The following is a 17,265-nucleotide window of genomic DNA, read 5'->3' on the forward strand; positions in this document are numbered from 1 at the left end:
ACCAGGTCTTCGTACATGACCAAGTGGTCATTTTGAATGCAAGCTACAAGGCAATGTTGCATGGCCGTCACAGCACAAGGAACCCTGTTTGTCATCGCCTTGCATGTCAAGCCATGGTCACCATCTGACCTTCACCTCGTCCTGGTCACGGTTGGCCGTGTTCCGTCTCCAAGTGGCCACGCCCATGTCCCGTCCCCGTCTCGTGTTGGCCGTGCACAGTTACCGGCGGCCGAGCGTAACTTTGGCGTGCTGCTGTTGCCCCCACCGACGGCCGCGGCGTGGTGTCTCTGAGGCAGTCCTGTCCTGCCCCAGCCCCCGCGGACGGCCGCGGCGCGCTGGCCAAGCCGCGCTGGCGGCCGTGGCGTGCCGCCCCAGCCCCCGCCGGCGGGCGCGGCGCGTTGCCCCCAGCCCGCCACGGAACACTGTCCCAGACCAGTCGTCGAGCACTGTCCCAGCCCGCGCCGGCGGCCGCAGCGCGTTGGCCCAGTCCCCGCCGGTGGCCACGACTGGCCTTCAGCGCCAGAGCGGCTGTGAGAGCGGCGCCGGCCGGCTTCAGTCGCGCTCCGTCCGCACCCGCCGCTGCCGCCATGCTCCGCCCGCTGCTGCTGCTCGCCGGCTGTCTGGCGCCGATCGTCGCCTTCCCGAACGGCGCGCCGACAGAGGCCTGTCTGCGCGGCATGGTGCCGAACCATGGCGGACAGCGCACTCAGGACCTGCGCTCCATGCCGTTCAGCGTCACCCGACAGTCGTACCAGGGCGGCGTCAGAGGTGAGTCACCTCGGACGTACCTCGGAGTGCAGCGTCGTAGTGTTAGTGCGGCGCCATCAGGCGCACCGGGGCGCCGTCATCAGACCTACCAGGGCGGGATCATCACACGCACTAGGGCAGAGGTGGCTCAGCTCAGGCGGCATGGCACAGCTCAGACAGGGTGGCGCCATCAGGCCTGGCGGGGCGGCGTAAGCGGTGAACGTCCTCGGCTGTCCCTGGTTGGGGTCGTCAGACGCGTCTGGGCGAGCGCGAAGGTGCATCTCCTCAGACCATCACCGCGGGGTCATCGGACGGACCGCGGCGGTCGAGGTTAGACCACATACGGCGCGGCGTGAGATCGTCAGGTACACCAGGGCCGGATCAGGAGTGCCGGCGCAGGCACCGGGCGAGCTCGCAGTCAGGTCTCTCCGGCGAAGCAAGGTCTGGTCAGAGATATCTCATCCAGCGATAGTACCAGAGCTATCTCGGCCGCGGAAACCTTGAACGAGTTTTCTACTTGTTCACCTTAAGGCTGTGCTCGAGGAGCGAGGTCTCCTGGACGCGTGAATAAGGGGCGGAGTTGGATGAACTGTCGCAAACCATCCAACGGAAAGTAGAAAACATGCGATGGATCCGGATGCAGGTCTGGTCGGTTCAGAGGAGCTTATTAGCCGGTCGCATTTTTTCAGCACCGCACGACATTTCTAACTAATTTCAAAATGGAGAGATGTAAAATTACGGGAGATGGGGCAGCCCAGGTACCCGACCGGATGTCACCACCAGCTCGACACGTGCAAAGTTGCCGCATTCTTCCATGACGTCATGTGAGCTCGGAGAGCCCCACGTGCACTGGATTAGAACGTTTAAAGCATAGGCTACAGTGCTGCGCGAAATGAATCAATTAAGACGTAACCGAGTTGACTGGTTACGTTGATCTCGCTATTGCGAGATCCCATTGACTTTGTGCGCTTTCGTAACGTTTGTCACGTGCGACTAGTTGAACGTTTTGAAATCATTTCAGTGTGAATAAGTATTGCTTATAATGAGCTGATTTCAAAAACATTCCAGCAAATTTGGAGTTGCAATATTGTGCTGAGGTAGCACAATCTTCTTAGCCTTTACGTGTTCGTTGCAGCACTTATGTTGTATGTAGCAAAATCAAAGTGCATGAATACTATTCTCCAAAGACGAAATTAAATGCGTGCCTATAAGCCACCTGTAATTACATCTGTGTACTTCGCGCGAAAGGATGAAGCAGGCAGTGATTACGTCCAATGCACATTTCCTGCCAAAGCAGTCTCTTGACAATGACCTAGTAGAACCTTTTTGTTTCTTCATTCTCTGATCTTGAGAGTCTAACTGTTCTCAAATCCAATCATTTACATGAATCCAATCACTTATATTTGCTGTTTTGTTTGTGAGGTTGTTGATATAGACCACCCAAATCCCTCACGACTAGTGAGAGAAACTTTTTGGCCGAATGTTATGAATCTCAACATCTCGTGTGCGTGCACGAATGCAGATTCTACTGTGGTGAATGTTGCATCGAATTGAACAGATGTCACACATTCAGACAGATGTGACAGAGATCTACATAATAATATCTACATTACAATTACAGATTACACCGTGCGTTATGGCCGAATGTTATGAATCTCAACATCTCGTGTGCGTGCACGAATGCAGATTCTACTGTGGTGAATGTTGCATCGAATTGAACAGATGTCACACATTCAGACAGATGTGACAGAGATCTACATAATAATATCTACATTACAATTACAGATTACACCGTGCGGATTCAAATAGATGTTACAAGGCGAAGAGAATGGCAAGTTTCCATTTGTGTTGTCAAATTGTGTATTCAATCCAGGTGCCATAACTTATGATATGACCGTGGCGAACTCGATGAGATGGAGTGCAGGCCATAACGTCCGAAGGCACCAGCGGTGTTAGTCTTATGGCGCGGAATGCCATTACGGTGCCTAGACCGAAAGGTGATTTATAACTATGTCCAGGACGTAACACGAGCCAACTACCATGAAACGACTGCTGCTGACAACTGCCCGGTGGGTTTCAAAACCAGGGCAGATGGGCCGTCAGGTGGTGCTGTTTTGCAGCCAGGGGTGTTGACGCGCACCACCACACTGTCTGTGTGCAGCGGATTCAGCAGCGAGTTTGACACTGACATGAGTCTCACTGTAGGGAGCACCTCCAGTTGACGTCGCACACTCCTGCGCGCGGGATATTAGCTTTGAGTCACCGCCAAGACCGTGTGCATCGTCTCAAAACAAGCTGGGTCCTCGACGGCGTGCATACTGCAGCGATATGGCCCTAGGGCAGTGTCTCAAGTTCTGAAATAAGCTCAACAACCCCCACGGCATGAAAGCACGACTCACGCGCACGTGCCCCTCTCACCACTCGCCCGACTCTCAAGGATTGGAGAGCGACACTTGTGCCGCCTTTCACCCTCTGGCATCGGTGACACGCTACGTGTTATCATCAAGTGACGTCGGCACAGCTTCTCTCTCATGTCATCAGTCAGTCTGAAACGGCGTCACGATGAAGGTGTTGCTGCGAAGGTACTCCACCGCACGGTGCACGTCTATTTTATTCACCCGTTTTGATCAGAATGCATCAATGACCAAAAGCCGCGACTTGCTGTGTGGCTTCGCGCACACCAGCTGCCCGCTGTCCGTCCGCACTGACCTGCGGGGTGGCGCTCGTAAGGCCTCGTTAGGCCCAGTTCATTGGCGCCGGGTCAGTCTCCTACTTTCACCCCGGCCGGGCCAGTGAGAGGTGGCCACAGGTCGCGGGGCTCCTCGGCCGACAGTCACCGAGTGAAACTCGGGCAGTCTCCCCGAGAGGTCCGGTACCTAACCTCACTGCCCGCTGGCACCGGCATCTGTCAGACTGAAGCAGCGGCGGTGAAAGGCTCTAAATCCTGCTACTCACTCATTGTGTTGAATGGCTCATCGCCAGGTGGTAGTTAAACATGCGTACCAATGCCCGTATATCAGTCGAACAACTTACTACGCATTACGCAGAGATTAACACTTTCTTTGTTCACGTTGATGGTAGCGAAACAGAATGACCGCTTTGCATAGATCTTTAAATAATTTCTGCATATGTCATGTGACGATGATAGCAGCGTGAAGGATTTACCGGCTTTGTCTAGAGCCTGTTCTTGAGACTCACAACACTTTCACGCTGTGTTCAATCGTCTGAACCCAGCTCTGTGTCCAGTCGCCTGGAGGTCCACTCTGTGCCGTCGCCTGGACCCCGCTCTGTGCTGTCGCCTGGACCCCGCCCTGTGCTATCACCTGGGCCCGGCTCTGTGCTGTCGCCTGGACCCCGCTCTGTGCTATCACCTGGGCCCGGCTCTGTGCTGTCGCCTGGACCCCGCTCTGTGCTATCACCTGGGCCCGGCTCTGTGCTGTCGCCTGGACCCCGCTCTGTGCTGTCGCCTGGACCCCGCTCTGTGCTGTCGCCTGGACCCCGCTCTGTGCTATCACCTGGGCCCGGCTCTGTGCTGTCGCCTGGACCCCGCTCTGTGCTGTCGCCTGGACCCCGCTCTGTGCTATCACCTGGGCCCGGCTCTGTGCTGTCGCCTGGACCCCGCTATGTCCTTTCTCCTGGATCTCGCTCCGTCCTGTCTCCTGGACCCTGCTCTGTCTTATCACCTGGTCCGGCCTCCCACCACCCTTTTGGCTCGTGCCTCCCCCCGCTCCGCGTCATTTACCTCGGTCAATAGTGCCGCTGGGGGGTCACGGAGGACCGATTAGCTCGCTGGAATGGGTAACGTGGGCAATTTGTACCAATCTGTAACTGCTCCATCCGTCTAAGGTTTATGAGCCGTCTAAGAGGAACCCTTGTTGTGGTCGGGCTACCGGATATATGCCTTTTGGGAATCATCAGGTATAAAGTTAGGCGTATTTGTACAATGATCAGTCTGTATCGATCCATGATGTGGTGGCGTACATTGATTGATGTGATACAATGTCTGCATACTTTAGCAGCACGCAGGCAGTTAATGATGCCATGCCGCAAGGGCTTAACGGGATTGATCTTGCGCAAAAATTATTTCGAGGGGAATGTGTTTGACGTAACCTTCTGAATCATTTGGTGCTTATTTTTGCTGAGGGGTTTCTGCTCACGTAACAATCCTACAAGGTTTTGGTCATAGCATGGGCAACATGACAATAAACTGCGCAGTGGTGACACCAAATGTGGCAGCATTTGAACTCGTAAGGTTTACATCAGAGTTACACGAATGGTCATATTTTGGATGTTCAGGAGTTGTCGCGGTTAAAATTATAAAAAGTTCTGGGAACCCAATCCCTTAAGGAGTTGGGTAATTCGAGCAAGGTGAGAGGCAAAAATTCCCATTCAGCGAAGAACCAGGTTAATGCTCAACACATACTTGACTACATTTGCTGTGTGACATTTGCTGTGACAGGCACCAGTTGTTTCTCACCGTCGTCCTCACCCTCTGTTTTCAGGTCTCCACGACTAAAAGTATTAGGCAAGGGGCCATAACTCTCTATGACCATACACGACGAACATCTGTATATGTGTCAAGGAAATAATCGCTTCAGCTTTTCCAAAAATGTCTGACCTGGGAGACATAAAATCCCATGCGCCGTGCGGTCGCGCTCGTTGCAACAAGACCGTAGAGAGAGAAGCCCTTTGTCTTGCCATATCGACCCGCAGCAAGCAATTGAACACCGTGGAAGTAAAGCATTTGTGTACGCGTGTTCGGTTCATGGTAAGATTGGCAATGGCTTACCGGAAAGGCTACGGCCCGGCGAGAAAAGATGTGCACAAAAACGCTGGATTTTTTATACGTTGTTGCTCATTTGATGGCTATGCTGTACAGATGAAAATAATCACTGAGCTGTTTTGGGGTAAAGGTACTCGAAGCCAGAAATTAAGTAATTTAAGAAAATACGAATGGTCAGCGTAAGGCATTACACTAAAAAGAATGATTAATGACAAAACACAATCACAAATATGACAGCAACAATGGAGAAACGATGAACTTGTTGAAACGTTTCCGAGGTGTTGGGAAGAGACAAATATGATTACAGCACACAGAGAAAGGCTCACAGATAACCCTAGATATTCTCCCAGGCCCGAAAACTGCCTAAAAAATATGTCATAGTGATGGTTACATAACTTGATCGACGATGCCTGCGATATCATCGTGGAGCCGAATGGGTAGCATGTTAATTTAATGTCGGCAAGGTAAGCATCGCGCAGGGAAAAGATCATGTCATTATGAGACGGTGGCTGGCACGAAGATGGCAGCACCATTCATCACAGATATCTTGATCCCTGCCGACAAAAGGCCAGGCTCAACATACTCGAAAAAGATCCTGAAGTTTTGCAGGCTGGTCCAGTCAACATGATGCGGGGATTTCTTGGACATGCACTTGGTTGGATGATGGGGGAACATTTTGACTCCCGTAATATTCCTTACACTAAGAAAGCTAGAAAGACGAAATCATAATGTAAATTAAGCGTTATGCAAACTTCCTTTTTCCCAATTTTAAGCGGGCTAGGCTGTGACTTTCAGGCCAAAGAAGGTAAAACAAGGTCGAACTCGGGATCGGTGTCCGAAGTGTCCCAGACATTTTCCCCCATGCACCAATTGACCATGCAATTTGACTTCACGAACGTTTTCCAAAATATCGTTTAAACGGCGCGGCATAGCCCTGCCAAACTGAACAACAAATAGATGCAGGTTACTTAGTGGCAGATGTTTTGGTGTAACGCATTAGACGTACCAAGTAAGGTCGCTGGCCTATAGCAGGTTAAAATCAGACCATGGCTGTCAGCAAAGGCAATTCGCTGGGTATCTTCCAATGTGACACCACAACCGAGTTATAAGCAAAATCATACAGTCTTGATATTTTTTCTTAGACATTCGGAAATTTTAATTAGAAATGTGGTTAATTGCATTGGTCTTGGATCTGACATGAGGGCCCGTTCAAAGGCAAACCTACACCGCCTTATTACTAGAAAATTGGATTAATCAAGTAGGTTACACGTTCATTTCGAATTCCTGGATTTAAACGAGGTCAAAACATTTGTTATCTTCGCTTCATGAAGTTCAGGGTAGGTCATGGACCTAATATGACATCGATCAACCTTTTTCTCAGAGGCAAGCCGTCTAGGGTTAGTACTTTGTGCCGATCGTTAATTCAAACAGCCAAATAATCTCGAAGGTTTTTGGTCATTTGTAACTTCTAAAGATGAAAAATATCAATTACCTGATGTGAACACCAGCAACTTTTTGCTAATGAGAAGAATTTAGCTTAAAGCTGCTTGGGGGAGAATGTCTGGGACACTTCGAACATCGATCCGGAGTTTGACCGTGTTTGACCTTCAATGGCCTGAAAGTCACAGCCTAGGGCACTTGAAAATTGGCAAAAGGGAGTTTACATAATGCTCTATCTACATAATGAATTTGGTCTTTCTAGCTTTCTTAGTGTTGTCATCATTCGTAATGGCCGTTGATCACAATCGCAGCAACAGAGAAGAGGCGACCTGCGTTTTTCCCGCCCGCTACGAAAAGATAGAAGGAAAGTATAAGTACTTCGGGAAGGATCATTTGCAGCGCGTTTGACCATGATACAGAAATGGTCGGCGGGAACCTGTCGTTCGGCGGAGCTCGAGTAAACAGGAGCATGACCCGTCTGAAGTGTCGACGGCGAGCTGTTGGCGCGGACGTAGGTGTTGCTGCTGGAACTGATTCCACAGCCAAGCCAACTACCGCTTCACAAAACACGATCAGCAATGTGGCGACGAGAAATTCCCACGTTGTCCACAGAGTTTCGGGAGACAGAGAACTTCCAGGCCCAATGCCGACTTTACAAGAGATCGTGCTTCGGAGTTCGTCTAGTGCGGCTTCAGCATATGCAGGGCATAATACACAAACACGCGTGTGTTGGCATAGAGCGTTAGTGTACATCTCTCACCCTCCTAGCCTATGGCGGAGATCTTTCGCTGATCTGCTGGCATGGCACACAAACCTCAACCATTCAGTTTAACTCACGTGAGAATGCCGTCACGCTCCATGGATCTTAAAACCAGTTCTGCACCCTGATCTTGGTAGATCGCGACATTGCTGCACGCCCTTGATGCATATGTGCGTCAAGGGCACGAAATTATATGCGGTATGAAGCGTGTGTCATACGACACATAACTTCAGGTCCTTGGTAGATGGATGCAGTGATATGTATTTTGAGATGCTGCCGTCAGTTTTTGGTCGCAAGACGAGTTTTCTTAGTAGATGAACACCGTTTTTCTGGTGTTGTTTTACTAGGAGTCTGGTTCCTTTGGTGCGCATTGTAATGTTGCTGATATGTGTAATGCTGTGACATTACAATATGCCTAGCAATGTGCGCATCTTTGTATACACGGTACTTCAGTAAACAGCTATCCGTCTGCATAGCATCCCATATTTTTCCTTCTTAATGGGTTGGACTTAACTCTGCATTACAGGCAAGGTAGCTGTAGTCTTAACCCTTACCCTTTGATACACAACTCGTGAACTGCAGTTTCGTTCATTTTTTATCAGAGGTCAGGAAAATACGGAGTGCTACGAAGTGCCCAGTGCTTCCCAACGTGCTAGCTAAACGAGCTGGTGCGCGGTTCAGTTCACTACTGCGGCCGGGGAGCCATGGGTGCCGTTGTCCCGCATATTCCAGACACCACTGGACCCCGGGTGCCACAGATATTGGCGCATTCCTCCTGGTTGGCACGTGCCCAGGACGCTTAGCCACCCTTGGCCAGCTGCCAGGAATTCTGTAATGACCTCTGCATGATTCAGATCGGGACGACCTCTCCTCTGGCGCAGATGCCTCGAACCGTCGGACCGTTTTCGACAGCGTGGGAGGCGATATTGGACCGCTCGCTTATTGTCATACAGATAGAGATATGCCAAAGGCGCTGTTTTCTACGTGCGTTATTACGAGTGGTCAATATTGGCACTCGTCACTTGCTCAAGTCCTTTCGCGTCACGAACGCGAACGTGAACATGAGCATGGTCACCGAGGACCCAGCACTCCTCCCATGAAAAGTCGTCTCATAGTGCTGCCGCGCGTGACGTTTGGGGCCTTGTCTCCGTTTCAGTGACCATCAAGGCGCCGGGCAAGAACTACTTCAAGGGCTTCATGGTGCAGGCGCGCGATCCGTCTACGGGTAAGGCTGCCACGGGGCAGGGGAGCTGGCAGCCAGTCGACAACGTCAACCTGATGAACGAGTGCGCCGCGCTCACCCACGCCGACCGCAGCGAGAAGGAAAGCGTCTCCGTTACCTGGACCGGACGCCAAGACGTCACCATGCAGTAAGTGCCAGTCACATGGACCTAGTGACACTGTGTGGCGGGTGTCCTTCACATGGGCCAGACGGCACCATCAGCAGCAGGCAGGGGGCGCAGGGGCACGTGGCCCCCCCACCCTTTAGGTTCCTAAGGGCCCTTCGGGCCCCTCGGAACATACGATTAAGGGCTCGATTTGAGGACCCGAAGGACCCGAAAGGCCAGATGGAGGCCTCATTCAGGGGCTGCAGCCCGCGGGGCCGGGCACTCCAATGCCAGCCAAAGGGCCCCGCGCGCTGATCAGGGGTCCAGTGAGTCGATAAGACTTATATTTCGGTCAGACACCACCAGTAACACACAGTCGGCTTCGTAGCGGCATGGGCCCGGGCGCAATTTCACATGCAGGGACAAAGCCAAAGTCTGATTTACATTTCTCGGGGCCCCACAACGCCAACAGAGGCCCTGTGTTGTCCAGGGGCCTCGAGTTGGCCAGAAGCAGCGCTCGAGGAGGCCCGAAGAGTCTAGAGGGACCACCGGGTCTGACAACCAAGAGCGCGATTGGAGAGTCTAAGGACATCGAGGGCTGGTCGGAGTCTTATTCAGCGGCCCCGATCTGAGAAAACAAGCCCTCAAATAAGAATCACTGGGCCCTTTGCGCCTATCGGGGAACCTCTTAGTCGATATGGGCCTATATACCGGCCAGGTAACATCCTGCCACGCAGTCGGCTCCGTATCGGTATGGGCCTGAGGACCCACTTCTCAATCAGTTACAAAGCCGGGGCCAGTGATTTACACTGCTTGTATGCGTCATGGGCGCACGGTGCTAACGGAGGGCCCTGCGCTCAGCTCGCAAAGGCCCTGAGACGACCAAGAAAAGCGTTCGATGAGGCCCGAATAGCGGCCCGGGCGGCCCACTGGAACCGACGATCAAAGGCCCGGTTGAAGAGCATCAAGGCAGAAGGGCTGGCTGTAGGTCACATAGAGAATCGCGGTCCCTAGGGTCGTGACCTGAAATATCAGCCGCGACAATGCGGGGGTCTAAGTCGGTCAGGTACCACGAACACCGAACAATCGGCTCCATGTCCGTCTGAGCCCTTGAGACCTATTTCCCAAGCAGAAATGAGCCCGGAGTCCGCGATTTGCAGTGTTGGGGGCTCCTGGATCCCGTGTCGCTTGGTGCGCTTCCAGCATATACTTATGATGTAAGTCTCCGTCAATGTTACAGTGTTGGTCCGCGGAATCGTCGGTTGTTGCCCGCCGCACTCGCCGGCCGTAGATAATCGCGTAGGGTTCCGAAAAAACGCCACTTCTCCGAAAGCAGAAACTCTAAGCCCTCGCTTTGGGTGTCAAAACACGCGCAACATATGCCAGGCAGGTACTGAAAATTTGCTTGAGATTACAGGACATCTCGTTGATTGGTTAGGTGGTTATTTGGATTAGAGCCCTTTTGACCAGTATGGATCATTTCAAGGCTATGGGATGACGCAGACTGAATTACAGTAAGGACAGGACTACATGCGCCTGAGGGCCAACCACTGAGCTTAGCCCAAGCAGGGACCCTCTCTGAGGAGTATGTGCTGAGCACCCGGTCGGGTCGGCCTCCGAGGTGCCTCTCGACCTACTCGTGGCTGGCGCATGCAGCCTGCCCCGGATGAGCGGGGTGTCACGAAGACGGAAGATGAAGCGAGAAAGAGGATAAGGGGATCGGATTACATAAAAGAGATACCTTTAGAGAACTTCATAGAGGGCTTGACGACACCTCTATTAGGACGATGGTTTAGTTGAAGCCTGTTACTGCAGGCGTTGTCTGGCTGGCTTGTGACGGCACGAGTTCTTGGTTTATGTATTGAATTTGCTTTGTGTATTCATTCATCAACTGCATTTTAGGCTACAACAATGCAGACAAGGGTGTCCATGCCCGTTGCAACGTGGCCCTTGCAATTTAGGCGATTCAATATGCACGAAGCAACAAGCTGCACGCCTAATGAAAACGACCCGCGTTAATCAAAGAAAAATCCGCAGTTTCATCAAAGCGGCAGCATGATTTAAGGCTGAAGTCTGCACCCGTTAGCTCACGACAATCACTAAAGTACGTTCTTCTGCTGGTACAGCCATCCACGACGCTAGCCACGCTGTTCAGACCACCTCCCAGTTATGAGACCGGGAGACCAGCGCACGGAGATCTTTCTCAGGGGACGTGACGCCACGCCAGTGGACCTTCCCATTCACGTTCAGAGTGTCACGGCATTCGAGGGATTTAATTTGGGCAGACAGCGACGGGTCGGCACACTCGGAACGGTTCCACGTCAGCGCACGTGACTCGGCCTCGCTCGGTCGGCCGTGTGCCAAGTTTGAATGTGAGACACGGGGTCATCGGCGAGCCGGAGCCGCTGGCTGACCTCCCTCCAGCCGTGGCCCGCCTGCCGGGGTGCGGGTTCAGCGCATGTCCGCCAGCTGTCCAGCGGTGCGCCACTCGCCAGCGCGTGGCCCGGTCGCCATAGCTCCGCGGCCGTGTCACCATGCGATTTGGGTACACAGAGGAGCATCGATCGCCTCCTGTCGTCCGGATGCGCCGCTAACACATCACCCTGGAGACTCCTGCGTACGCGGGCCGCAGAACGGGCAGGCCTGCGACTAAATGATGCTCAGTTATACTGCTAGCATGGGGCACTTGTTGAGAATAAAAGATTTGGATGTGACAATGCATTTTTATCTTGTTTTGGAATGTTTACGGAGTTAAGTGCTTGATTAACACGCGCCTGGGTGGCCAGTTGAATATCCTTCACTCGGGTGAGGGGGGGGGGGGGATAATTTGATCTCGCCCTGTGATCTAAAAAATTAAGGAAGCTAGAGACACCAAATTTACCGCATGGGTTGGCTTGTATGTGAACATACTCATGTCAAAATTTTATATTTTCAATTCACGACCTTCGGGTCATGTGATGTGAAACAAGCTCAAACTTCAGACTGGTGTCTTAAGTACCCCGTGACCTCGTCATCCAGCCGCCTTGAACCTGAAGACCTGTGAAATAGTATGCTAGTGTTCATTTAAGGTCACTGATCTTGTTTGGGCTTTAGAAGGTCACGCCGACCAAAATCCCGCGACATTATTTTTATTTTTTGCATTTAAATGAGCGTCTAGGATTACGTAAGCCAGTATGTTCCTAAGAGCAGAATATTGATCCGGGTCATTTTAGGCCAGTTACCTACTCTGAATCACAAGAAGCTCATGGAGGATGTCTGCCACGTTCCATTTTATTAGTAAATTAACAATGAGCACCAGAAACTACCCAATACAGCAAGCTGTTAAGCAAAAAGCTGGTTGATTTTGACCTCGGTCTGACGTTCCTACCTAACCTTAGGTCAACGGCATCTGGTTTAATTCTACATTCAATTTGCTATTGCGTGAGAAGCTATTTCAGAGATGTATGGCCACTTCTAACACTCCGTTGTCGAATCAGATTGAACGATTCCTTAGAAATGACCCTCGCTGACTTCTACGGCCTGCATTTGACCTGCCATAAGTCAGTAACCTTATAAGGTAAATCAAATACTTTCCACCAAAAGATCTGCTGTTTAATTCCCTACAGCTATGCGCAATTTGACGGGCTTCGCCGTGTGGCTTGTATATTATTCCGGAAAACCTTCGGGATCAAATTGCCCGCACCCTGATGCGTGTTAATATTCAAAGTATCATGAAGCATTGGTTATCATGGGCCTCGATTAACTGAAACCAAAGTAATCAAGGCATTGCATGGAGCCATTCACTGCGTCTATAGCCTCAGACATGTCGGAATTGCTTACCAGTTGACATCAGTTATGCGCAACATAGCAAATCGGTTTAGAATTTCGGTCATGTGTTCCCGTGATTGTAACAAGCATTCGCATTGCCTGCTTTGAGCCACAAGTGGATTTTATACCAAACGCAAACGTCGCTGTTTAACAGCTTTTCTGTCACCTATGTTCTATGAAGTTATCCGAGTTGGCCTATCACGTCAGTGCATCGACCCCGCGACAGTGCAAACGGTTCTAGGTGTTGCGTGTCCCTGATCTACCCAGTCCGTGCAGTGCGACGGTGCTGCAGGCGCACAGCCGGTTCTGTGTGTTGTGTGTCCCCTGACCTGACCTGACCTGCCCGTCCGTGCAGTGCGACGGTGCTGCAGGCGTACAACCGGTTCTGGGCGGACGTGCCGGTGCTGGACGCTGGTGGCGGCGGGCAGACTGCAGCAGCCTCGCCGCTGCAGCAGAGCTTCGCAGCCCTCCAGCCGGGCGTGGTGACCAACCGACCCGCCAATTCCCCACAGTTCGGTCCCGTCGTGGATCAGAGCCGTTTCGATCCGCAGCGTTACTTCCTGCAGTAGGTCAGTGACCCGACGGCGGCGCGCCGAGCGAGGCCACCCTGCCTAAGATGCCTGTGTCTGGCGTGCGTTCAGCGTTCACGCACGACGCAAATTGGCCCGACCGGATGGGCGTTGGTCATACAACCATTACTGTTATTATTATATTATGGCACTTCGTAGAAGCTTTTAGGACAAATGCAACTGTCTCGATTGCCTTTCGTCCGGTGTCCGGTGGGTGGCAGCTGACAATGCTAGCGAATGCTGTATTGCTGCGAAGTGCTGTGAACCTGGATTGTCAGAAGCTGTTCCTCCTACCAACCGATGAATAATAACTGTTTCATTGTTTGCAGGACGTCGGGTAATAAAGGCCAGTAGTGACCAGGCAGAAGCAAATTTCGCCCAGATGTGGCGAGAAGGTTGAGGTGTAAAATGTCAAGACGGTGTTCGTCCGGCCTCTGCTAAACGTGCATGCATTAGTGTCAAACTAGTTATCTACTGTTTTTGAAAGCTGCTGTTGTGATAATATTGGGAAGTGGATATCGATCTGAATATGTTGAAGTTGAATAAAGCGGGACTTTACGTTAAACAGTTGCATTGAGACAGCTACTAAAAAATGTTGTATGTAAGCTGAAAGCTGCGACGATGCTGTATTACTGCGCGATCTAGAAGAGAGTGCATCTCACATGTCCGACACGGCCAACGGCACTGATTTTCTATCTCGTAAGACTGGAACTCTGAAGGTATTATTAAGGTTGAACACAGACGGGAAATTTGAAGACAGTTGGCTTGATGATCTCTGAAGTAATCAGTACTGTAGTTTGTGTGGTTCGGTGCGCCTTGATTGTCAAAAAAACGTCGTCACCGTTACGATGCGTATATTTACCACCAGATCTGTTATGTTTTGCATCTGATACAAAATGCACTTATTGCCTCAATGAATATGACAACAATATCTATTCACGGGATAAAAGAGGTCTAGACAATAGCGCCAACAACAAACAATCGAGTATTGGATTGGTGTGAGAGTCGCGGTCAAGCTGACAAGATTCTGACAAAGATGGCGACTTTCATCAGTTCGACAACGCCCGGCAGACAAACAACGCCCTAAATGTAACGAAAACGCCGATTTTGCGCCGTGCAAATCACACGCGCACACTACGAACAAAAACACAAACCTCAACACAATATGCGTATCGTAAAGATGTATAGCTACACAAATATCTCTATATACAAATATAGGACGATGGAAAACTCCATAAAAACTACACGCTCACTCCGAATTTTGAATTTGCTCCTCCATGCGCACCTTATCCTACGTAAGATTATACTAAACAAAGCACTGGTGCACTCACCATATCGAACAACGTTGGCACATACACCGAAGACAACAATATATCTCAACCGGTACATCCGCGTAACCCCATGCACCGGCCCGGTGGCTCGCTGATAACTACAGCTTCCACCAACGAATCACAGGTGGCGGTGAGAACAGCGGCTGTGGTAGCACGCGAATATCATGCCTTTTGTACCATCGCCAACAAGTGATATGAAAGCGAAGATATGTGAGGGTTGTTTAAATCACGCTTGGCCAGATATATTGCCTGATGTGATTGTCCGCTGATATAAAATATTGATAGAGAGCATGATATTAGAATTGGGTGTAGCCATAGCGCGACACTCCACCGCTCCTATTCATGCACACCCTCGAACAAATAGCCCGCAGTAACAGCAAACAAGGCCGGCCGACACCGACCGGCGCAGCGCAGCGCCGGCTATGTACACGCGCGGCCGCCACTCGCCGTCCCTCCCCCTGCTCTGGTAGCATGACCTTACGTCGGACGGGGCTGGCGGGTAAGCGGGTCTGGGTGAAGGCATCGGTGAGGACTGGCTCTCGGACGCCGCGCACAGGCCGCCGCCCGTCGAGAGGTCAGGGGAGGGCAGGGTGCGCCGCCGGCGACACGTGGAGCGTGCCCGGGCCGGCGGGGAGGGTCGGAGGCCGGGGCTCCGGTCTGGTGAGCGAGGCGGAGATTGAGCGACAATCTGAGCACGAAACTCCTAACGCTAGCCATCACCTACCTAGCAAGTGTATATGTAATCGATAAATACTGCTATTGCACAGAGATTGCACACATCGAATACGACTACTAGAGGCCAAAGTCGACCCTCAACCCACCGTCTTTCTGTGCATACATTTACATCGATCTCCGTTTCCATGAGACCTTCACTGACCTCAAATCCTATTGCTGCATTCCTTAAGTCAATTTACGCGGACAACCTTTCGGGTTCCGCTCGCCCCAAATGGCCGCGCCGCGCTGACGGCGTACCTTTTCTGAACAGCACGTCGTCCGTCGCTCGTCCGCGCAGGCACCAGGGAGGTGAGATCGCTTCTCCGCCGCACTGATTGAAAGGACTCATTGAGCAGCACTCAGGAAGACAGAACCACCTTGTTTGTTCGAGAAAGACTAGGTTAAGCTAGGTCGTCGGGGCGGGCCACGCCGAGGAGCCGCACGCATCCGTGCGCTACAAACACGCGAGATATGGGGCGGTGGGACCCAGCGGTGACGAGGAGGGCGGTCGTGGGCGCCGGCGCCTATCCTGAGGCCACCGACCGCCCGACCGAGCAGCTGATGCGGCCACCCCACGCGGTGTCACGTGTGTCGATGATACGACACCGCCGGGCAAGGGGCGGGCGGCGACATCTCCGGCTGCTCAGACAGCGCCCAGAGTCACGTCCGCTCTCTACGGGTGAGCGCGGGAGCAACCTCCGGTGAGGAGCTGTATGTCAGGTCACGGGTCACTGGCCCCACCGCGCGAAAAGGCCGGCCAACTGTATCCACCCCGAGAGACAAAGAGAGACGGGGATGAGACCTGGCCCATCCGGTCCGTCAGTGGGCAGTCCTCCGGCCGCAGTCACGTTACGTTGAACCATGACTGCCCAGTGGTCCTGGCATGGAAAGGGCCGCTCTGGACAGGGCAGGACAAACAGCGACACGCATCAGGGACGCCCCGTCCGCGCCGCTGCCAAAGACAACGCGGCCCAAGACGTCGCCGCGGCCGAGCGCTGGCCCCGAGCGGAGTGGACACCATGAGGTCACGCCCGACCCTTGGACCGGTGACAGCGGCTCGGGACGGGTGACGCGCCGACGCTGGCAGTCCCTGCCAGCCACGCGGCCCGCCGGCCTGCCGCGCGGCGACCGACAGGCGGCGCTGCCGGTCCGTGGGACCGGGAGAGGAGCCGGTCCAGTTCGCAAAGCCGGCCTCCACCGCTCGACGCCGGCAGCGGCGGCAGCGGGCAGGGACAGGTGTGACGTCAGAGGCAGACGGCTCCCGACAGCCACGGTCGCGCGTCCGCAGACGGGGCTGCCGGCTGGGGGTGGGAAGACCCCCGTCGCCGGCGGTCGGGTCAACGACAGGGGGCGGGTCGGGCTGGTTTCGAGGGTCACGCGCTGCCGATAGACGCAGGGTTTGGTCGCAAGTCGGAGATGGGCAGGGGAGGCGTAGGCCAGGGTAGGTAGGCCTGATAGACACAGGATATAAGGCCATCAAGTGGCGATGCTAGCAGAGCAGGAACAACAGCAGAAGTACAGAGCGCTATAAAAGATATTCACACCTATCCGTTGAACGTGTAAAATACTCCCCGTTTTACGTATGTACAGCACCATTTGGCGTAGCGGTAGTTTATATTGTGAGAAAACAGACGCAACACGATAGCCAACACAAGACACCAAGCCTGATTACAAAAATATGACGCATTCTTACCGAGCCAAGCCGCCCAGGTGGCCCGCGCCCAGCGGCGTGCGATAGCAGGCCAGGCCATGGAGACCCGACAGCCCATCACAGAGCGAGCGACCT

General features: G+C 52.8%; 1 protein-coding gene across 1 annotated transcript; it reads left to right on the top strand.

The window, feature by feature from the left end:
* The first annotated feature begins 578 nt into the window (after positions 1 to 578).
* Positions 579 to 16,584, top strand: LOC119113005 (putative defense protein 1). The gene is made up of 4 exons (XM_037237316.1): positions 579 to 768; positions 8,887 to 9,100; positions 13,221 to 13,434; positions 13,764 to 16,584. Exons 1-3 carry the CDS (start codon positions 588 to 590, stop codon positions 13,432 to 13,434), a joined length of 609 nt encoding a protein of 202 aa, XP_037093211.1. The 5' UTR covers positions 579 to 587; the 3' UTR covers positions 13,764 to 16,584.
* Positions 16,585 to 17,265: the final 681 nt, after the last annotated feature.

The sequence above is a fragment of the Pollicipes pollicipes genome, unplaced genomic scaffold (genome assembly GCF_011947565.3).
Source record: "Pollicipes pollicipes isolate AB1234 unplaced genomic scaffold, Ppol_2.1 Scaffold_7261;HRSCAF=8764_pilon_pilon_pilon, whole genome shotgun sequence".
NCBI lineage: Eukaryota > Metazoa > Arthropoda > Thecostraca > Pollicipedomorpha > Pollicipedidae > Pollicipes > Pollicipes pollicipes.

Coding starts and splice junctions, on each gene's coding strand:
- LOC119113005 (XM_037237316.1), top strand. CDS start 588: ATGCTCCGCCCGCTGCTGCTGCTCGCCGGCTGTCTGGCGCCGATCGTC. Junction 769..8,886: donor GTACCAGGGCGGCGTCAGAG/GTGAGTCACCTC, acceptor TCTCCGTTTCAG/TGACCATCAAGGCGCCGGGC. Junction 9,101..13,220: donor CGCCAAGACGTCACCATGCA/GTAAGTGCCAGT, acceptor CCGTCCGTGCAG/TGCGACGGTGCTGCAGGCGT.